The sequence below is a fragment of the Trachemys scripta genome, chromosome 18 (genome assembly GCF_013100865.1).
Source record: "Trachemys scripta elegans isolate TJP31775 chromosome 18, CAS_Tse_1.0, whole genome shotgun sequence".
Classification (NCBI taxonomy): Eukaryota; Metazoa; Chordata; order Testudines; family Emydidae; genus Trachemys; species Trachemys scripta.
Genome location: NC_048315.1, coordinates 2035453 through 2058642, shown reverse-complemented (window position 1 = coordinate 2058642; position 23190 = coordinate 2035453). Strand labels below are relative to the sequence as shown.

Genomic DNA, 23190 nt, shown 5'->3' with positions numbered 1-23190 from the left:
AGATTCTGATGTTATCGCATGATTCAATGAGGTGGGGATCTAGGTAAGGGCCTGTGTTTCCTGTACCTAAATCCAGATCTGCCAATACTTCCATTTTCCCCAGGGTGCCCTTGTAATACTGTAGTTTTTCAATGGCTTGGCCTCACACTGATGGAAAAGTTCACCTAAAGAATAGAAGATTTTTTCTTTACAGTTGTTATCTTTTTAAAGCTAATAACTCATGCAGGGAAGTGGTGGGCCTCCTATCACTTTTAACACTATTTTCAAATGACATGAGGGAATGTTACAATGGGAAATTTTCTAAAAGCATTTCCAAAGCTGATGAGCACTGGAAAATGTAGCTCACAGATAGTACTTAGGGATAGGATGAAGTGAGAGTTGGGGCTATTTGTCTCTCACTGACCTGGGTGCAAAAAGCTGTGTTTGAGAAACAATGACAAGGTGGAAACGTAATCAGTGTATGAATTGGATGAAGTCCTGATGATCAACAGGGACTTTGAAGTAGCTTGTATAGCAATGTCCTAAGCATTCTTAAACTTACCAGAATCAAACCATATTATCATATGCATAATATGCATCCGAAGAAGTGGGCTGCAGTCCACGAAAGCTTATGCTCTAATAAATTTGTTAGTCTCTAAGGTGCCATAAGTACTCCTGTTCTTTTTCCATATTATCATGTATCTTTAAGTGAATAAGAATTTTACTAGGAAAATAGCATAATTTCTTCATCTTCACACCAAAAATACAGTCACATAACAAAGAGGTGGAATTTGGTCATGGTTAACTGTCACTGACATTTGTGCACTTGAGCTTTGCATGGCAGTCAGTTCTAAATAATATTGCAGACCTTAAAGATGGCAGGAGCTTATAAAAATTGGCCCTCTATTCATAATCTGCTGTGTTTTAAGAAATTGACTTAGCAAAGGTGGAAGATCCAGCTGTCCAGTTGTAGCTTCTTGGGAGTGAATTTTCCCCTTCCTTGATCTGAAAATCCAAAATAACGTTTCAGTTCTCTTCAGCATTGAGAGTAGCCTGATTGCTTTCTGTATGCAAAGGGATATATTCTTTAAAAAATTAAGAGCCCAGAGGCCTGCCAAATGCTCTATTGCATGTTAGAGTCCATAGAGAAGTGTTTCCTTCTAGTGGATTTATGTGCTTAACTCGCATCATTGAGGTGAGACCATACCCTTTACTTTGACGTTAAGTGGTAAGGACCTGCTTTCACATATCAAAGGGTGGACACTTTTTACTCTTTTAAAAAGCCTCTTTGAAGAAGCTGGTTATGCTTAGAGGTTTAATTATAGCTTTTTTTCAATCAGAAGTTTAACATTTCACATTTTAATTCTTGCCTTTTTGTTGTTTTTTGCCTGTTTGTAGGTTATGGAGAGCTAAATGGTAACGCAGGAGAAAGAGAAGTATCATTAAAGGGCCTGTGTGCTGATGAAACAACCAACCCATCTTCCAGGGTACCGAATGGCAGCCAGCAACTTGTAGACACTAATGTAAACCCAAAGCAGACTGTTAAGGCCAGCACCTTTGGGAAAGCTGGAATCAAACCCAAGAACTTCATTCAGAAAAACAGTATGGACAAAAAGAATGAAAAAATTTATGAGAATAAACTTAGAGAAAATCAATCCTCAGACAAGCCAGAGGCAGTATCTATTCCAAATGGTGTTGTAACAAATAGTTCTGCTTATATCACTAATGGCTATGTAGGCAAAGGGGCAGATAATGATGGTAGTGGGTCTGAGAGTGGCTATACCACACCTAAGAAACGGAAAGGCAGGCGTAACAGTGCCAAGGGTTGTGAGAACTTGAATCTAGTGCAGGACAAAATAATGCAACAGGAGGTCAATGCCCCATCCTTAAAACAGGAACTTGAGAGTTTCAAGACTGATTATAGTGAACAAAAGGGAAACCGAGTTGACAATACTAAGCCTGTTTGGAAGTATGAAACTGGGCCTGGAGGAGCAGGCCGTGGGAAAACTGGGGTTGGGGAGGTACAACGAAAAAACTCTGATGCCAAACCTGGGATTAGCAGCAAAAAGTTTGATGACCGGCCCAAGGGGAAGCATGCATCAGCAGCTGCATCAAAAGAGGACTCGTGGACCCTGTTTAAACCACCCCCAGTTTTTCCAGTGGACAACAGCAGTGCTAAAATAGTTCCTAAAATAAGTTATGCAAGCAAAGTTAAAGAAAACCTCAACAAAGCAGCTCAAAACCCATCTTCGTCTCTGTCTTCTTCATCGTCATCTTCATCTACTGGAGAAACGCAGGTCCAGATGCCGAGTCGACTCTCCCAAGTCCCCATGTCTGCTATGAAGTCTGTTACTTCTGCTAGCTTTTCGAATGGGCCCATTTTAGCAGGGTCTGATGGAAATGTATATTCTCCAGGGACCCAGCCACTGCTCACAACTGCTGCTAGTACTTTAACATCAACCTCGTCTGAGTCCGTACACCAGGACATAAGTACAACTTCAACAGCCGTTGAACAAAAGAAGTCTAGCCTTTTTATCTACCCTTCAAATATGCAATCTGTGCTTTTGGGCACAGCACAGGTAGATCTGCCGTCTCAGACAAATCAGCAGAACCTGGGGGATATCTTCCAGAACCAGTGGGGTTTATCATTTATAAACGAGCCCAGTGCTGGGCCTGAGACTGTTCTGGGGAAATCAGTGGATAATAAAATAATGGAAGTGACATTTCAAGGGGAATATCCTGCCACTTTGGTTTCACAGGGTGCTGAAATCATTCCCTCAGGAACTGAACAACCTGTGTTTCCTAAGGCTTATGAGCTGGAAAAACGGACTAGCCCTCAAATACTTAGTGCTATTATAAAGCCTGGGACTGCTAGTGAGATTGGAGTCTTGTCTTTGGAGCCACATCACATAGGTGACCTGCAAATGGCAGACACCAGTAGCCAAGGTGCTTTAATATTCCTCTCAAAGGACTATGAACTAGAGAATCCCTTGGCCTCTCCTACGAACAATTTGTTAGCCTCCGCCAAAGATCAGAGGTACCAGAGAGGCCTAGAAAGGAAAGATAGCTGGGGTTCTTTTGACCTGAGGGCTGCTATTGTATATCACACTAAAGGTAATGGTTCAATTTGTTTCCTAATGGAGCTCTCTCTTAATTGGTTTGGGAAAATCCAATCCGGTAAAGTTTGCATGCCTTGATCTTAAGAACGGCCCTGGTGCTCCCAGTCTCTGATGGCCAGCAGTATAAGAATTTTTGTTTTTAAAATGCTCTAGCAGTCACTTGATATCATTCAAGCTATGTTAAAGGTGCTCACGTCTCTATTCATGTGGGTAAGTGAGAAAGATTTGGTAGAGGTAATAGTTAGTTAGCAGCTGTTTTACCTTTGGTGCCTGTTTGTCTGTTTTAAATTCATGTATGGTGAGTAGATCTTCCAAAACTTCCTGACGTTGAAGAGGGTGAAAACTCAGCACTGGTTCACCTGGTCTGTTCCTCTTGTTTTAAGGCTGTCTGTCACAGACAAGGCTTCAGGGTGTGGGGTGTTTTTTAAGAGCTGGGTGTTCAAGATGTGACGTGGATATTTCCAGCTAGGAGCCAATAGAATAAAATAACTCAAATTACCCCTGGTTCTTGTTTGGCTCAGAAGCTTTTGAATGTTCACAAGCTCTCTGCCTCTTCTTGCCAGCTCTGCAGTTCAGTTAGCTAGGTCGGGGTGGGCAAATTTTTTGGCCTGAGGGCCACATCGGGTTTCCAAAATTGTGTGGAGGGCTGGTTGGAGAGGCTGTGCTTCCGCAAACAGCCAGGCGTGGCCTGACCCCTATCCGACTACTCCCTGTCCCCTGATTGCCCCCTGCTGCCCCATCCAACCCCTCCTCTCATTCCTGACTGTCATCCCGTGTTTCCCCCCCCCCCCGCCCATCCAACCACCCCTTCTCCCTGTCCCTGACTGCCCCCTGCTGACCCATCCAACCCCTCCCTCATTCCTGATTTCCCCCACCCCCCGGGGACCACTGCCCCATCCAACCACCCCTTCTCCATGTCCCCTGACTTCCCCTGGGACCTCTGCCCCCCTCCCCCCAACCACCACCCTGAACTCCCCTGCCCTCTATCCAACCCCCGCTCCCTGCCCCCTTACCACTCCATCGGTGCTACAACTGCGCCACCTGGCTGGAGACAGCCGCGCCACCGTGCCGCACAGAGCGCTGGGTCAGGCCGGGCTCTGCAGCTGCGCTGCCCCAGGAGCTCGCCGCCCAGAGCATTGTGCCAGCAGCGCAGAGAGCTGAGGCTGCGGGGGAGGGGGAGGGGGAACAGCAGGGGGGGGGCTGGGGGCTAGCCTCACGAGTCAGGGGCTGGGCAGGAGCGGGCCATAGTTTGCCCACCTCTGAGCTAGGTGCTCCTTTGACTTGCTGTTGCTTATCTACCTTTTGGGCAGTTCCCTTTTATTTTATTTTTTGCTATCTCTTCTCCCCTCCTCCTTCCCCCCACCCCCACCAAAAAGAAAGGGGGGGAAGATGCTCCAGGCAGTCTTACATGAAGTATTCCTTTCAGGGGAGAGCTGAATGATAGCTGCTCAGAAGTGGGGGACAAGATTTCTTTAATGACCTAAGTGGAAATTTAATGCATTATGACCCATTGCCGAGAGAGAGTGCAAAATTACCTCTCCAAGGCCTTCATAGTTCATTCAGGTAAAGCATAGAAATCTTGGTGGCTTTGTTTGCTATTAAGCAACTCAAAAATTATTCCAGGTCATCACACTGTAACTTCGTAACCCTTTATGCACTAGTATTCTCATTGGGAATAACAACCTAGTGTTCATCAATTTATTTTTATCTACACTTCAGGATTTCTTTTCGTTTCTTTTAGTCACGAAGCAGAGCTTTAGAATTTTGTGTTCCTTGCACCTGTTGAGTCTTGAATCTCAGCCAGCCTTTCAGAGAAAACCAGGGACACTGGGAAATAAAGTTCCAGACAAGCCTCATCCTTCCATGTCTGGAGACTAATGCAACAGTTGCAAATTTGGATTTTTATTTTGGTTTTGCTCAGCGTAAATTTATTTTTTAAAGAAACTCAGTAGCCATTCTGTTACCCCTGTTCTTTAGATTTCTTCCCTTCTTCGGTCAGCTGGGCAAGACTGTCTCCACCTAAATAGTAGTAGCTACATTGGAGGTGATTAACAACCCCCCTCCCATGCTCTATGAAGGAGCTAATCATTGTCAATGGCAGAAATATACACTTAATGGGAATGAAAGCACTTCTAAACTAATTGTGCAGCTCTTCCCTTTCCTTTGCCAGCAGCCCCCTCTGCCCACACCTGTACACACTTTTTTTATTTTGGCCCATCCAGAGCAGTAACTCCAGTCATACTATGATTCTGGGATATGTTTGGGGTGAGCTGGAGTTCTTTGCCCCAACATCCTTCTCAGGTGCCTTCTTTATTTCTCAACTTGCCTTCTCCTATACCAATTTCCAGATGATTTCTAGGCTGAAGCTAAGATATCGATATTGGGTGGATGTCTCTTGTAATCAATGCCATACAAATCATGTGACATGGGTTGCTGGGAAGAACCTGAGCATGCATCATACGAGTCAGTGCTCATTAGATGCCTCTCCTGGTTTGGGGAGTGGAAACCAAAGTCCAAATTTGAGTGTCTTCCCATTTTTCTGCTTTCTGGTTCATCTGTATGTTTGCATTTGTTCTGAAAGGATTCCAGCATGATTTGGAGCATATTTTCTGAAGTACCACTTTTTTGGATCTGTGGTGTGAGACCTACTGCTCTTCCTCACAGACAGCTACAAAAAGTAATTACTCGTTAAGGCCATGATCCTGCAATCAAATCCTGGTGGGTGACCAGGCAGAGCCCAATTGAAATTGGTGAGCTCCACGCTGGTGCAAGGGTCTGTCTGCCCACATCCAGTTACAGGATATGGGCCGTTGTCCGTGATCTGTATGTGTGGGTGAAAATACCAGCACCATTTTCTGCTTATGTTCTGTTGGCCTACAGTCAGACCACAGCACAGAGCAGGGGGTTGGACTAGATGACCTCCTGAGGTCCCTTCCAACTGATATTCTATGATTCTACATCATGAACAAGCTCTAATAAAATGTCTAACAAAGCTTCAGAATATGTAGAACAGCAAAATAATGGTAAGTTCTCCACGGTTCTGCCACTGCTTGTCTTGTGCAGTTTCCCAGTGTCCCTGATAAATAACTGCCATGTTCCTTTGAAGTAAGTCTGCTAAATCGTTCTGTGCTATCTGCAATGGTGAGAAGCTGAAAGCCTGACTTGTGTTTTAGCTGTTGTAGTTTGGGGGAGATTTGTGCAGACTGAACAGTTAGTGTGTTTGGATTTCATTGGGGAATAGCTCCTCTAAAGCAAATAATAAACCTGGAAAGAGAGGTGTTGATGGCTCGCTTCTCAGATCTGTCTTCCATATTAATCTGGTAACGCTCATAGTTGAGTCCTCGCAAACTAAAACACAGGATGGTTCTGTTGATAATTTCTGTACATGTATTTTCCATCCACGAGTTGAAAGTGCTTTATACAATGTGAGTAACAGTCTCAGCTTCCCATTGAAAGGTGTTGCTGCCCTTTTACTGATGGGGAGGGGGAAACTGAGGCACCCGGCAGTACAATCACAGAGGCAGCTGGGAATAGCATTTGAGTCCTAGTCCTGTGCTTTAGGCATTGGACAGCGTTGTCTTTTCAGACAGGGTACGATTTGCTATAAGGTCTATTGCTGGATATGGGAATTCTTGGAGTGGAATGTTTGTACATGTGAAGACGTGTACCCAGTGTGCTTTTGCCCTCATCAGTTTGCTGGGCACATGGTTGTCAGGCACTGGAATTATGCTGAAGGTCTGGCAGTGCTTGCTTGTGCACCTTTTTATTTTTTGGATGCTCTGAAAGTTAGTTTCACATCAGTCTTTCTCCCTGCTTTGCCTCCAGGGTTCCATTGAAAAGGGACTATTATGGTCATCTAGTCTGACCTCCTGCATAACACTGGTCCATTTCAACTAGTAATTTCTGTAACAAACCCATAACTTCTGGGTGAGCTAAACATTGCTTCTCGTTCTATCCTTAGAGGCTAAGGTGAACAAATTTTCTCCCTCCTCCTTATGACACCCTTTTAGATACCTGAAAACTGCTCTCTCGGGCGTCTCTTTTCCAAACTAAACAAACCCAATTCTTTCAGCCTTCCTTCATAGGTCATGTTCTCTAGACCTTTAATCATTCTTGTTGCTCTTCTCTGGACCCTTTCCAATTTCTCCACATCTTTCTGGAAATGCAGTGCCCAGAACTGGACACAATACTCCAGCCAAGGCCTAACCAGAGCAGAGTAGAGCGGAAGAATGTTTTAGCCTTGTGCATTGTTTCCTATACCAAACCAGAACAGAATATAAATCCCTCCGACCAGCAAGTAGGGACACAAATCAAACCATGGGGAAGCTGATATTAAAAAGCCTCCCTCTCTCTAGCTTCCTTTCTAGTTTTCTGTTTTGAGCAGGATATTTACAGTTGACATAGTAAATTGAAATCATCAAACATCTAGTCCACGGCACTACTGAAATATGTAACCTGTTGGCCACTAGCAGGCTCCCTGGAGGGAGAGATTTTACGGAAGTTAAGTATCCATCTTTATATAGAATCATAGCCAGGCTTCTGTTTCCCATTAGGTTAGGCCCCTCTTGTATTGTCAGAGCCATATGTGTGGGACTGGGAAACCCCATTGAATCCATAGGGCTCCGTGCAGCTGTCTCCACACAGGTCCCATTGTAGGATTGAGGCCTTGGATAACAGGATTCTTGATTTCCTAGATAAGTAGTAATTCCATAATCTCAAGCCGTATGACTGGACACTGCTGGAACGCCCTGTCCCAGACATCTCCTGAGATCACCAGGAAGATGGAGCTCCTGCCTGCCAGAGCTGAGCCCTGGTCCAGTGGAATTTAAGAGCTTCATAGAGCATGGACCTGGAGAGCCCAGGGTTTGGGATACCTCACGGGAAGGGTACCAGACCCATTGAATCTCATCCCTATTCTCTTGGAAGGGTTTGCTAGTAAAATCTTTCAGGGTTTGCAGGTCTCTGGAGCGAAGATGCACTGTTTAACTTGTCATTGCTCCTGAAAATCTAGCGCATCTTCTTCTCCCACCCCCCCCACCCCTGCACATTTCACTGATGCTTGAGGCTTTGCAGTCTGAGCTGAGGTCCTGGAGCAGGAACATACTGTGTATCTTTTTTTTTTTTTTTTTTTTTTTTTTTTTGGGGGGGGAGGGGTGGCAGCGCTGCTCTTGCTTTTTAAGGAATGGGTTATTCGATTCCTGGTTAAGTTCTCCTTTGTATTTCTGGGGGTTATGTAAGCCTCCTCTAGGGAAGGGCAATTGTGGAAATAAAAGGATCTTCTTGGTGCTGTCTCACTGCTGTAAATCCTGTGGGGAGCGTGGAGAAGTTGCAGCTCATATTATTGTGCCTGAAAAAAGAGGGAGGCTAGGAGCGTCAAACTTCACCAGCATCAGTATGTAAAAACCAATCCCAAAACAGAGAATGGGAAGCTGGGAAATCTGCTCATAGATCGAAGGGACTTAGCCTACAATTCTAAACAGTCTTCTACTAATCGTTCCAAATTACGCAACTTTCCTTTTTCTCTGTCCTTCACCCCCGGTCATTGTCCTGATGAATTTAAAGGGGTTTTCTGCCATGGTCAATTTGTTGAGCTGCCAGATATGAATGGCCAATGAGTGAGGCACCAAGATAATCCAGAACTACGGGGAAAACTCAGATTAATTCTAGGAAAAGCGTATTGAACGAAGAATCCAACATTAAGATTGATGGAAGTATTAAGCTCATTAGTTCTCTGTTGTAATTGGCTCGAGAGAGCCAATGGGGAGAGAAGTATTTTTCCTTCATGAAAAAGTTTCAGCAGGTAAATAATATGTTCAGATAGTATGGGGTGACTGCATTTCAGTGTTACAGGTCAGTCAGAGGAGAGGGAGGAACATGTATTTGTTCTTATTTAGCATTTAAACCCATTCCTTATTAGAATAGTTAATTCAAGGTTTATGGCAGTCTGTCTCAGACTAATGTGATGAGCTCATAAATTATGTTAATTCTTCAGGATTTGTCAGACTGTACGCTTTGATAACCATCACTTCAAGATAGCCAGGAATTACAGGACCCTGCTCCAATCGCCCTCGTCCCTTCTACCTGTCCTCCTTGGGAGAAAAAGGAAGATCACATTTGGAGGCTAAAGGCTAGTCTACCCCAAGTTACATCGGAACAGCTCTGTCCCTTGGGTGTGAAATCCACATCCTTGAGAGGCCAAGTTAAGCCAATGTAACCCCTTGTGTTGGCAGTGCTAGGTTGATGGAAGAATTCTTCTGTCAACCTAACCTTCACCTCTCAGGAAGGTGGACTACTCAGTGACAGGAGAACCCCTCCCCTGAATATAGAAGGGGTGTACACTGACGCGCTGCAGCATTTTGAGACGTAGCTTAAGGAAGCTGCGTTCCTTTTACGTTTTTTCCTTTTCGGGCATGTCTGTACCACAGAATTACATCAACCTAAGTTCTATTCCGTGTGTCAGCGATGTGTCTCCTCATTAGGAGTGCTTGTACTGATTGTACCGTCAGTGTGAGACATTGTGGGATTGCTTCTTAAAGACCATAACAGTCAATGTAAGCAACTCCATGTTTGCACTGACACTACATTGACCTTGACACTCTGCTGCTTGTGGAGGGGGAGTTAAGTCAGTGGCACGCGGTAGCTACGTTGACAGGAGCAAAATTATGGTGTAGACACTTCCATAGTTAGGTTGACACAAGCTACCTTGCATTGACCAAACCCTGTAGTATAGACCAGGCCTTAGATTACAAACATCAGACAACTTTTTGCCTTTCTCATTTTAGTGCTGTATGAGTTTGTCTTTCGGTGTCGGACATGCTCTGATGTAATACAGCTTTCACACTTGTGGCATCTGATGCAGTGAGGACCAAACGAAAGCACAGAAGCCAAGAACTTTTCCTGTTTTTTTTCCATGAGTGGTGGTGGGTGGAAGGAGTTTGAACTCTTCCTCATCTTTATTCTAATATAACTGATTTGAATCATTACAGTGTTTGATAGTAACTTGTTAATTGTTCTGTAGCTAGCAAGAGGGCTCATGGTTTCCAGTTGTCTTTTTTCCTTTTTCCTTTCCCACCCAGTTGGACAAGACTGTTCGTAACAGTGATCTTCTTTAGCAGCTAGGAAATGGTGCATGCACTGTGTCATTTTGAATGGGCAAGTGTAATGCCGCTTTGCACTTCCAATAAATGCTTCATTTCACCTCCTAGAAGGCTGCATTGCACTGATGAGTAGTGGTCACTTATGGCCCGGACCTCTCTCAGGCTGTTGTGAGGCTTAGTTAATGTTTTGTAAAGCACTTTGTGTCATCTGATGAGCGCAGAGTATTATTGTTATCATGACATGAAAATAACAGGCCCAATAAAATTTTGTGACTGGCTTTGTAACAAAGGCCTAAATGTTATCAGAGTTCTCGCTGCATGTATCAATATGCAACTTCTTGCCCACAGAGCTTGCCATATAAGCAAACAAAACACAGGTGGGTGATGGGGAAACCACCGTACAAACAGTTGAGGTGGCATTTGGCATGTACCAGGTTAAATCTGTTAATTTTGTAGGTATTTTCCTTTTGCCCCTTGCCCTTTCCATGCTGCCTAACTTCCTTATTGCCTAGTTCCAGTGTTTGTAGGCCCCCACTCCCATTCTTGGTAATAGTATTGCTGTTCTCCCACAGCTATTCTCTGTTCCTGCCCTCTTCCCATCCACATCCTGCTTAGCACAGTTACTGGCTTTGCTCTCAGAAAGAACAGGAGTACTTGTGGCACCTTTAGACTAACAAATTTATTTGAGCATAAGCTTTCATGAGCTACAGCCCACTTCATCAGATGTATGCTGTAGCCCACGAAAGCTTATGCTCAAATAAATTTGTTAGTGTGGACCAGGACTGAGAGACTAACCCCCCCACTTCAAACTAAGGTACGAAACGTAGCTGAATTCGAAGTACCTTAGTCCGAACTTACCGCGGGTCCAGACGCGGCAGGCAGGCTCCCCCGTTGATGCCGCGTACTCCTCTCGCCGAGCTGGATTAGCGGTGTCGACGGCGAGCACTTCCGGGATCGATTTATCGTGTCTAGACAAGACGCAATAAATCGATCCCAGAAGATCAATTGCTTACAGCCGGACCAGGAAGTAAATGTAGACCTGCCCTCGGGTGCCACAAGTACTCCTGTTCTTTTTGCGGATACAGACTAACACGGCTGGTACTCTGAAAGCTCTCAGAAAGGAATTCTTAAAGCTGATTCATTTTTGCAGCATTTCTGCTCCTTCCCCACAAATATAAGCCATACAGTAAAGACCTGTTACGTGAATAACCCTGTTTCTTTTCAAGAGGACTCAAGATCTGTTACGAAATAGAGTTTGGCTTCCTTAGAGAAGTCACATTTTGTGTTGTATCTTCCTGTGGGTACCCTGCATGTGAATTTGAGTAGGGTAGACGTATTTAAAAGTGCCATCACTGTATGTCTTTGTTGGGGTAAGGTAAATAGAAAATGTGTGTTCTGTTAGTGAGCATTTGTTTAAATTGGCTCCAGGATGCTTTTATAACGAAAGCTGTATGTTGAGCAAGTAGCTTGGCAATCTCTTGATATTTCTGTGCATACTTTTGTGTCTCAGGCCTGGTCTACACTAGAAAATGAAGGCATCTTAACTACATTGTTTAGAGGTGTGGAAAAAGCCACACCACTGAGTAGCATAGTTAAACCAACCTAGCCCCCAGTGTGGACAGTGCTAGGTCAACAGAAGAGTTCTTCCAGCCACCTAGCTACCACTTCTCAGGGAGGTGGGTTTCCTATGTAGACGGGAGATAGTGTCCACATGGTGCAGCTGTAACATTTTCAAGTGTAGACATGTCCTCGTTCCTCTGATATGTTGGCAGAAATGCTTCTTACTGGTTTCATGGTGATCTTCGTCAAATACCATTCTGTATGCCATGCTTCAGCAGGTCTGTGCTGTGAGCCAGGAGGCCTTACTTTTTCTGGCAGTTTTAATTTCACATGCTATAACTGTCTACTCATAAAAATCAGCACTTCAGGCTACTTGTAGAAGTTGAAATAGTTGCTTCTAAGGGGTATTCCAGTCAGGATAGTAAATCGTGAGCTGGGTAGCGATTTGTAAGACCTGGAAAGTGGCAAGTGACGCATCTCGTTTCTGATACGAAGTTGGCTGTCTAACTTCTGAGGCTGTATTGGCCTCTGATTACCACATCGTTCAGGCCTGATTCCCCTCTGCACCAGAGCAACCTCGTGCACTTCAGTGTTACTGCGGACAGAAATTGGCCTTTTATCTGATAAATTCAGTGCAGCAGTTCTAGTAGAGTGCTAAGCCTGAAAAGGAGATCCTGTCCTGAAGCTTCGCTGACTGTCCAGTAGTGCTGCAGAACACTAACTCTCTCTCTCTTTTGCCTTCACAGAAATGGAATCTATTTGGAATTTGCAAAAGCAAGGTAAGAGTTTTAAAAAATGAAACGGTGACACTAGTAACAATGAGATGTTACATTAAACCAAGACAGCTTAAGAGCTGAGCATGGTGGAGCAGTGTCCTGAACAAAAGCAGGCAGTGGGTGAGATGTCTGGGGCTTGGCTTCTAAAGGTGCTGACCACTGTCCGCTCCCCGTGATGCTAGCTGAAGCTGTGGGTGCTCAGAAGTGGTGACCATCAGGACTGCAAGCCCCATCGTGAAATGTAAAAAAAAAAAAAAAAAAAAATTAGGCTAGGTCTGATTACGCCTGTAATTTTGTAATTGCTGGTGTCAGACTTCACCCAAATATCAACCTTGAACTTTCCTGGGTATCCAGATTTCAGCTGTGAAAATGAAGTTTCTTTTCACTTGTGGGAAGAACGCTAAATGAAGACCTTTGTACTTTTTGCTGTATTACTGCACTGATCTAATGTTGGGAGCGAGCACTCATCTGTGTGGAGTCAATTAGGCTCTTGAATACATTGGCTGGAGGTGTTGTTGCTGGGAGTCCACTGGAACGCTGCACAGCTCTTTTGTATAGAGGAAGTAGATCACTGACCTGTCAGCAAAGAGGAAACTGCCTTTTAAATTGTGGCAGTTCAGTGAGGGGAAAAAGGAGGGTTTTAACAATTAGTTAAGTGTTTTGCTGGTTTGTGGGTCTCCGGCCCATGAATATTTTCTGCTTCAGAACCTGAACACTGTTTGTTTAATTTGTTTAAAGCTGAATTTAATTTTTCTTTTCAGATCCCAAAAGGATAATCACTTACGATGAAGCCATGGAATGTCCAGATCAATGAAGGTAGCAGGACAAGACTGCCTGTTATAACCTTTCTGCAGCGTGAGGCTGTTCACAGGGGACAAAAGGCTTTTATGCGCCTTCTAAATCTTCAGTGCAGCAGAGGAACCATAACTAGAATCACAGGATAATATATACAAATTATATATAGTTATTTAAAAAATGGCGACTGAAAGTAATTAGACTTCTTAAGGAATCTGAAAATTTATTTCAACAGACTTCACACGTGATTATTTAATCTCCGGTACTGAATAGGTTTTTTTAGTTTTGTTTTTGTTTAAAGAGCGAATGCAAATGATTAATGAATACAGACTCAATTCACAAGCCTGGTTCTAAAGTTCCTGCTGTCATCAACATGGGCAACAGTGACCGTTGGAGAGGCATTTCCACTTTACAAGGTTTCTGTTTCTTGTTCTGTGACTGTAGTGATACACTAATCACAGGGAAATCGGGATGTTTCACCATCCTTCATCTCCCCTTCCCCTCCACCTCCTTTTTGTTTTACTTTGAACCCTGTGTGAATGCTGGAGAAACGCCTTGAAGTTTGCAGGGTTTCCTTTTTTCCAGAGAATATAATCTGCATGTCTTGCCAGGAGTCAAACAGCCCATCAGGTGCTGAGAAAATTGTCTTAAAGCATCATTCTTCTGGGGGGAAAGATTGTAATTCTGCAGTTCTGGGATACACATTGGTTTTACAGAGTTGACAAAACTCCGGTTACATTTTGGACTATTACAACTGAAGAGCTCTTTCATGAGTGTCATTTTAAAAGACAACATGCAAAACAAGCAATTGGTTTAGGCATTTAATATGGAAAAAACCCTGTTCCCACACTTTTATGCCATTGTATCACTGGGAGCAAAAAAAATATATATATGCATATATATATATATATATCTCCTGCTATCAAATGTAGGTGCTTCATATTTGCTCTGTCTGTCTCTTAACACTAAATGTGCTTTTTTCCTGTTTTCACTGAAAACCTGAAGAGAAGTTGTTTGTGTTCTGCTAACTTTCATCCTTCTTCAATTATTTTTTCTCTTTAGAAATAAGTTCTAAAAAAAGAAGGAAAAAAAAAAAAAAAGGAAAAAAAAAAAAAAGAAAAAGGAAAAAAGAGAAAAAACCTATGGGAATCGTAACCCTTTCCCATTTGTCCCTGAAAGCAATGGGTGAGGGAATACTGTCCCGGCCATTGGAAATATTCTTTTATATTTTAATGCAGTCTGTGTATTTCTGAGCTCTTTTGCTGCTTCTCATGATATCTCTATTAAAATATATTTTATTACAAGAGCAAAATGGGGGGGGGTAGGAATGAAAAGTTAAAAAAAATCAAAACAAAGGAAAGCTTTCTGGCAATAGCAAAGAAGGCGGAAGAGTGCAGGCTCCAATTGTGTAATCCATACTGTTGCGCTGCAGCTTGTGTGTAGCATGTTAAAAATGTGTTGGGTTTTTGTTTTGTTTTGTTTTGTTTTTTTTTTAGTTTGTTTTTGGTATTTTTGTTTTTTTTTAAGGTGCAAAATTCCTGGGGTCCAATGTAAGACTGATCAGTTAATCATTAGTGAAACAAAACAAGTTTTCTGCCCTGTCCAAATTCCATACAGACACAACTCTTAAATATTCTTGTGTGTTCACAGCTGAGTGCTGGCTAAAATATTTGGGCATTTAGATTGACAGGAGTTAGCATCTGGTAAAATCAGACTGGATCCCATGGGGTATTAGGGGACGGAAATAACCCCATTACTTTTGCCCACTCTTTGTGCTTAGATGTATCTACTCTTTTTTAAAAAGAAAATAATTAGGTATGTAGCATGCGTGTTTTTTGTTTTAATTGTTTCATGCTTTTATTGAGGTTGTTCCTGAATGAAACTCTCAGGTTCATAGTGGGACAAAGAAACTTTAATTTTTCCTCTACCTTTTTAAAATTGTTCGCTTTCTGCCATGCTTAGTTTTAAAAGTATAACTGTGGATTGCCTACTCCATTTTATGTATTATAACACTATATATATATATATATATATATATATATTTATATATATAGTGTTATATATAAATAACTTACTGTATCAGTCCAGGTTCAGAAACTTGTGGTTGGCCAGTTGCGGAATAGTTCTATTTCACCTATAAACTGTATCACCTTTACAGGTGTTTGTAACTTTCAAATGTACAATATGTTTACAGATGTGCCCTGCATCTAGTCCTCCCACGTTCCTATTTTTTAATTCTGTTAAGTCTCCTGACTGCTTGCCAAAAGATGGAATCGCTGTTGGTTCCTCTGTGAAAGAGAACTGATGCGTTCTTGAGCTTTAAAGTATTGAACAAACTGGAAAATATGACTTAAAAGAATGAGGCGAAAAATGTTTGGTTTTTTATTTTTTTTTTTTAATCTTTCAGGTCAATAGCAAAGTCTCTAGTTTGTTTTACAGGCTTTAAAGTTCCGCTGTATATTTATTTGCCTTGTGTAATCACTTGCCGCCTTAAGAGCTGGATTCCATATAAAAAAGCCCTGTTTTGCTTGCGTGGGGTATAAAGCTGTGCTCCCCACAACATCTGCTTTTGGGGCTGGTGTGATGCAGGAGCGGAACAGCAATATCTTTTAAATGGAATCTGACCCTTAGAGTTTAGAAATGTGTCTTAGTCTTGCTGAGTATTGAGGAAACTCACCTTAGCCAATCCAGTGCATCTTTCAAATAACGAAATAAGTTCTCAAAAGAAACAGAATAAAATAATCTCTAAATGTTTGTTCCTCCTGCTTTTACTCACACCTTGCCCCTTCCCTAGGCGCATTGGTATTTGATGCAGAAACACCTTCTACAGTTCTCTCCATTGTGTTTTTGAGCATCTCATCTCTTAAAATATTTCACCGTCTGCCTCTTCCACTCGAAAGCTCCATTGGTTGTACCATTGGCTTAAAGCAGTTAGGAAATTCTCTTTCTGGGAGCCCTGTAGTTCCAGCTTGCTAACAAAGGCAGTATTTCTGGGCAACAGAAACTTTGGATAAACTTTATTGCCTAGGGACAGGCAGGACCATGGAATAAACTTCCTTTGTGCTGTTTTGTAACACTTAACCCTCTCTGTGTCTGCAGTCTTTCTCCTTAAGTCCTCACACAATTCTTTACTGAGCACTTATTAAAAAAATCTTAAGAGTTAATCTGTTTTCTGATTATTTTTGTGTAAATTTATAAAAACAAATTCAGCTGTGACTAACTTAGTCCATTTAAACAATGCTATTGTGTTACTGAATTGTCCTTGGGCTCAGAGTATTAGTACTGTAGCATAAACCAAATACAGCCTAGAAAAGGTGCCACCTTCTCCCATCTGGGGACTGAACATGGTGTGAGGGTGCATGAAGGGAGGTGGGATGTGAAGACTAGGAACTGAATGAATGTGTGTGCAAGCGTTTTATTCCTGTTTGGAGAACGAACTTTGTATTTATTTTGTGCCATTTGTTTTTATTATACTGAGTAAAATACGTTTAAAACAAAACCCTAAAGTACATGTAGTATTGGAAAGTGGCACTAAGAATGAAATCATGATCTATTTTTTTAATAGCTATGAAGATACTAATTCAGGTTAAAGGCTTCTTTTAACTTTCTCTTTTGATTGTAGGCCCTATGAGTCAACCTACTCCTTACCCCTCCCCCTTCCCTTACCAAGTGAAGTTTTATATTTATTTGACTATTCCAGCACAAGAGGGGGTGTGTGTGCACACGCGTGTACGTGTCCTCTTCCTTCCTCCTAAGTAAAATCTGAACCCCCCCACCTCTCTCCTTTCCTCATCCCTCTAGTGGCAGGTTTCATTGGGGTATTAGCTGTAATGTGTCTTGCACAAATGAAACCTGAATGTGTACCAAAATAAACACGTGGCTATTTCTCTTTGGTGGACTGAGGTGTGTTTTTGTCCACTCCAAGGAATGGCTTAACAGTTGCCCTGTGTTTTCCCCCTTCCCTCCTATGATGGAGATGTCTGTCCTTGCATTCAGACAGCATTGGCCTCTGCTCTCCTCATTTGGTATCCCATCAGACTGACAGGGCTGCGGTTACTTTCAAGTATTTGATTTAAAAAAAAAAAAATCCCAGCTCAGTTATTTGGGTACCCTGATTACAGCTGCAGAGGCCAGTTGCCTAGCAGATCTGGTGTGCACCTTTGAGAGCTACCTATGTAGTGTAGATGGCTTCTGGTTTGGCAAGGCCAGGCCGAGTTCTTGTCACTAACCCATTTTGAACCATAAATCTGACTGTTTGCCTTCTTTGATTGCTGCAAACTTCTTTTCAATATGGAAAAGCCATTTTGCGGTTAAATTGGTAACTATGTCATGTATTCAATGGCTGGGGGAGGGGACTAGAGAGAGCAGGCTATTTCAATCAAAATGAAAATCACTTTCTGCTTTGATAAAATAACCTCAGAGAGATGGAAATTGTCCTCTCTAACTTTCGTAGGCAATTAGTGTTTTTCTACCACTCCTTTCAAAGACCAGGATTTTGATGCAAATGCACCTTCTTCATAAACAGCTGCTAAAAGGTGGTGGTGGTAGTAGGAACATTTCTTGATGGTAGCATGGCAGAAAGTTGTTACATGCATAATTATTGCAGGACAACTTGTACGTGGCTAATAGTGTCTGTGTGTTAAGGTCTTGCTCTTTCTGGTAATAGCATTTTCAATAACTTGCTCCAGTGTCTGGTGCTTTCAGTAATCCTATCACTCGGATGTTTTTGTACATGTTTAGTGTTCGTTTTCATTATCGAGGCTGTTTGCAAGGGAGGAGGTGAGCGGGGTTAGGAGAGGAGAGAGCAAGGCTAAATATTCAAGCTGCTACAAGAGTTTTTTGCAGGTGCACAAGGCAAGATTCACTTGGTGGTTGCAAGATCTTTGCTAGCCAAGTGTGGTGTGGCTGAAGCAGGGAATGGTGGAGGAGGGGATAGAAGTCCTGGCTTTTGGCACAGTAGGGGTAATGGAATTGTGCCTACCCATGTGAAAAAGTGAAACCAGTTGAGAACCATGAATCTGAACTGATGCAAAGGATTGGAAGATCTCCGGCTCCTCTACAGACACACTGCATTACAGAGCTTCAAAAATGTACCCAATTTGTATTACATCACAGGGTAAAGCTGGCTTCCTTATATCCCGTCTAAAGTCCTCAAAGTTGTATAACTTAGCACCATGACACTAGAGTAGTGGATGTCTGAGGCAGCGCAGGAGTGTTGTATTGTGTGACCTTGTGTTCAGAGTGTAATAATTCCTCAGTGATACGCTGCTAGGAATGTTGGGTTGCTGTTGTGAAATGGAAATCTCATTAAAGGAACAGAAGTCATAGCTTCGCTTTCACTGGGGGATACTGAGTTGTATTTATCGTAGACTGTTAATCAGAAAACTTCACTTGTGTCCAGAGTTCTAAAGCCATTTTGTAACATAGCAGTATCCCTTTTCTACAGCCTTATTGAGTTTAGTAGCTTCTTTAAAAAACAAAACAAAACAAAAACAAAAAAACAAAACCATTTTTCTTTCTGTGGTATGAACATTGTATACTGCGAACATATGAACGTTCAGCAAATGTCAAACTTGCAGTTTTTTCTTAAAAACTGTCTGCTTTCCATACAGTCTTTCCTCAGGTGCTAAATAAGGGTTCCAAAAAAACGGATACTGCTTTAGGAGTTTCTGCTTTATTCCTAAAATACATATTTTTTTTTTGCTTAGGTGTTATAAAGATTCAGTATTTTAACAAGAATGTTTTTGTTTTAATATGTAAATAAGAATATGCTTCTTTAGTTTGGTTTTATCCTTTTTGGGCCTATGTTAGTCTCATTTATCCTTTCGAGAAGGACTTTCTTGTGACCTTGAAGACATTTCATTAAGTGTTGCGTTTAAGAATGAATCTACAATTGTTCACGTCTTGGATTAATGCTACTGCTGCTATCAGTAACTCTGAAAATCAAGAATGTGATGCACTTTTTACATGACCATATAGTTCTTCTAAGGACGGTTTGACCCCTCCTGTAACACAGCCACGAATTCTGAGGCTAACCTAGAAACTTTGGTGCTGAACCATCTATGAGAATTACTATGCAATGCAAGCAAAGGAACACTGTGTATCCTCTCTCCCTCAGACTGCTATTGGAAAGGTGGGGCAGATGCCTGAGATGTCCCTTTCTCTTCCTTTTGGCTGGAACAGGGAATACAGCTAAGAGTAACCTTAGGTCAAAGAAATGTAGTTGAAGCATATTCTGGTTTTTAGCCATGTAGATCTTCGGAAGGAAAATGCTGATCGCTGCAAAATCATCTTTTTAATGCTTAATCTCAATGTGAAATTTATGGTGAGGATTAACCAGCAGTATTAAAAATCAGCCAATTGTAGCTCGGCTTTTCCAAAGTTGTGAAACACTCTCGTTGTTTTTGCCTGGTGTCTTCTCCGGCTGCTCTCAGGCTGATGGGGGAGCCCAGCTGGCATCTGAGGTTCGCTGTCTTTTCCCATGTTCCACTAGTGCAGAGAGACCTTGAGGTTGGTCTCTCTGCTTTGTTTAGCTACAGAACAAAAATGTGAATGATTACAAATAAATGAAGGCATACGGGTTAGTGAGAAGGGGAGTGTCTCTGGTATCATGGCACTGGCTCATTTGACGTAGAAGCACCAGAGCTATTCACCTTTGTAGTTCTCAGCCAGATCACTCACAAGCCATGCACTCCTGTTCCACAGGAGAGCCTGCGTGCCGTTAAGTGAGAGATTGCTGGAGGAACAAAAGGGAATTTACTTGATCTTTCTGTTGTAGAAAACTTTTTTTTTAAAGTGGGTAGAAATTTTTGTAGGGTGAGGGAAGAATTGAGGGGTCTGAAATTGCATGTGATCATGCTTCTGAAACATAAGTCAAACTGCAATATGGTAGGTAAATATAGAGCAGAGTCTTCTGCCTTCATTAGCTTGTCAGCACTCTATTTTTTGTTGACCGGTGTTTGCTTTTTAATATAACGTGCCTTGCATGCCTGTTTAATTAAAAAAAATATATATATATTTCAAATTGTCAAACTCACCAGTGATTCGTTGTGGAGCTTTGCATTGGTAATTCTGGACTTCTCACCCCCTTGTATGGCATAATGAATTCCCCCTTCTGCAATCTGGGATTGGCTATAGTTCTCAGTAACCAGCTGGATCAGCTGTCAAACGAGGGCATAATCTTAAATTGACTCTGAATAGTGGCTGTTTTACAGGCTTGGGGGGGGGAATTCCAATCCTATGATATGGCACCTTTCCTATCTGAACGTGACCCATATTTGTGTGTGTTTAAAGGAATCTGGCTCACTGTTCTTCCCCTATTCACAAAATAAGGTGTTGTAATGCTTTGTCTGCAGAACTGTGGAAGGTCTGGAATCAACTACACTCTGGAATTCAGGTTTTCTGCAGAGGTTGAAAATTCCATTTACTGGGCTGGATTTTCCTCCTGTTCTTCTCTCCCCCCAACCCCCCTTAAGTTTTGTAAAGGAAAAAAGAAAATGCACCTTGCTTAAAATAAAAAGAAATGCTTGTTTGCAACCATTGACTATATTAAACTGTGCAATTCTTGTTTTCTCCATTTCTGCATCTCTCTAAATTCAGTCTCCCCAAAGTGATTTTTTTCTGTTTTAAGCCTCTGTATTTCTGCCACTGTAAATGTGAAAGCTTGCTTGCATTACTTTTTAGAAATGCATTTTGCACACTCGGGTTTCGCTGAAGCTCCGTGAAAAGGTTAGTCCTAAGCAGATGAATAAAGCTATGCACATGTTTTGAAAGTTTAATTTGTGTCTCATTACCAGAAGTGACTTACCTGTTCTTGTTTGCATTCCTGTGCTATCATTGCATATGTTAGCTTTACCATCTCTCTGAGGGTGTGACATAAGATGGCAGTTCTGTGCTGTCAGTCCACTAGCAGAAAACTGGTGCTTCTTTTAGTAGCCCGAGGGTTTGGTTTTGGTTTTGATTAGTTTAAAAGCCTAATTTAGAGATTTAAGTTGGAGGGAGAAGGGTGTGGTGTGTCAGTTTGCTGGATATATCCCTTGATATCCTTGAGTGACTGTGTCCTTTCTGTTAAGGACATGAGGAGGTGTTGCCTTCAGACTAGCTGAGAAGCTGCAGTGTGGGGGAAGACTGATCAGTTTACACTTGCTGCTTTTCAATCCCATTTGAGAGGACAGCCCTGATTATGGGATGTTAATTTGAAACTAGTTTAACCCATTTGCTCAGAGGAGTGTGGGGTGGACTGTGTAGAGGGAAAACAATTTTAAAAAAAACCATTTAGTCTTTGCCCATAGTGCAAGGCAAGAGACAGGCTCCGCTGTATTAATTGCTGCAGTATGCGTGCAGTAAATGGGTGACACATTGGCCACATTGAAGCTGATGGCAAAAATCCCTTTGATCTCCAGGAAGCCAAGATTTTTGCCCTGTGTCTTTACTGTTGTTTATGCAGATGTGTGGCTGTGCTACATTGGTTTGATTGAACCATCCTTGAAAACTCTTCTGTGATCTAGCCCAGGCCCTTGGTGTGTAGGAGTGGCTGGATTTCATGTTAGAGACTGTATCCCAAACAGCTTTCTTCCGTGTGCTCCCTTAGTTGTGGCTGAAATTTGTACTCATGTTACAGGAGCTTTTTCTGTACAGAACAGGGCTGCTTTTCTATCTGTCACACATGGACTTCCTTCCTTCAGTGGCTCAGGCACCAAGTGGCTTGGAGGCTCTCAACATGTTTACTTAGGGGAAAATAAAACCACAGTCCCTCCTGACTATTTCAGTGTTAATGGCACTTTGAAACTGAACTGCATACTACAGACCCAGAAAGTTGGGCTCATACGTGTGGTCTCTCATGGCAGGAACTGCAGGAGCACAGCAGGCAGTGTCTTGCATGGATAACAGCCTGTGCTCGTATATCTGCCAATAGTTCTCATTTCTTTTCAGGTTACTGGTATGTATTTTAAAATCACAGCAGATCCTGTCTTACCAGTTCAGGAGCTGAATTACCTCTTCATGTCTAAGAGGGATAGCCCCTCTCTGTTACCGGTGGGGTAGCTATGTACTACCACACACAATGTTAAAGGTAGTTGTTTTCTTGTCCCCTTCCCAATAATTTGAAATAGGCAAAAATATTGTGTACCCAGTTACAAACAGACATTTTCCAGGTTGTGGGAGGGGTGGGCTAGAGCATTTAGTGTAATACGTAAATACCTGCTATAGCTGTATCTAGTGCAGGCAGTTGCAGCCTCGTATGTTAGAGTGATGTCACGGAACGTAAGGGTAGAGACTATCCATGAGCTGTAATGGCAGAATAGATCTTTACTGAAGATGTCGTACTTCACACTTTAAATGTTTAAAAAGTTACCTTAATTTCATTTATTCTATATTGCACCAACTGGTCTTCAAAGGTTACCCAAATTCACTACTTTATCAGGAAGAAAACAGAAAATTGTGTAGCTCAAATACATTGACAGACAATAAGTGATGATGTAAATTGTTGAATAAAAAATTTAAAATTTACAGGTGTCGGCGTGTTTTTCTCATTCTCTCTTACGGGGTCCTTTTAAAAAAAAAAAAATTCTGGGGCTGATTACTTGAGTTTTACTCGTGCATTATCAGGCAATGACATTGCACAAATGTTGATACACTTTATTAGCGAGCCCTCAACATGAAGAGAAGTGGGTCTGTGGAGCACAGAACCGAGTATAGAGTTGTCCATTACAGAGCTGCCCTGGTGGCTTAGTGCAGGTGTATCCAACTGCTAGCCAAAATAACATTGATTCATAGATTCCAAGGCCAGAAGGGACCACTGTGCTCAGTCCGTTTGCCTTCCTGTACAGCACAAGCCAGAGAACATCCCCATCATAATTCCTAGGG

General features: G+C 42.3%; 1 protein-coding gene across 1 annotated transcript in view; it reads left to right on the top strand.

The window, feature by feature from the left end:
- Positions 1–22833, top strand: part of NUFIP2 (nuclear FMR1 interacting protein 2) — a 29049-nt gene extending 6216 nt beyond the window's left edge. Inside the window, exons 2-4 of the mRNA XM_034752274.1 lie at positions 1378–3093; positions 12502–12534; positions 13293–22833. Coding sequence (XP_034608165.1) covers positions 1378–3093; positions 12502–12534; positions 13293–13345 — 1802 coding nt within the window. The 3' untranslated portion in view covers positions 13346–22833. The remainder of the gene's footprint in view (positions 1–1377; positions 3094–12501; positions 12535–13292) is intronic.
- The last annotated feature ends 357 nt before the right edge of the window (positions 22834–23190 follow it).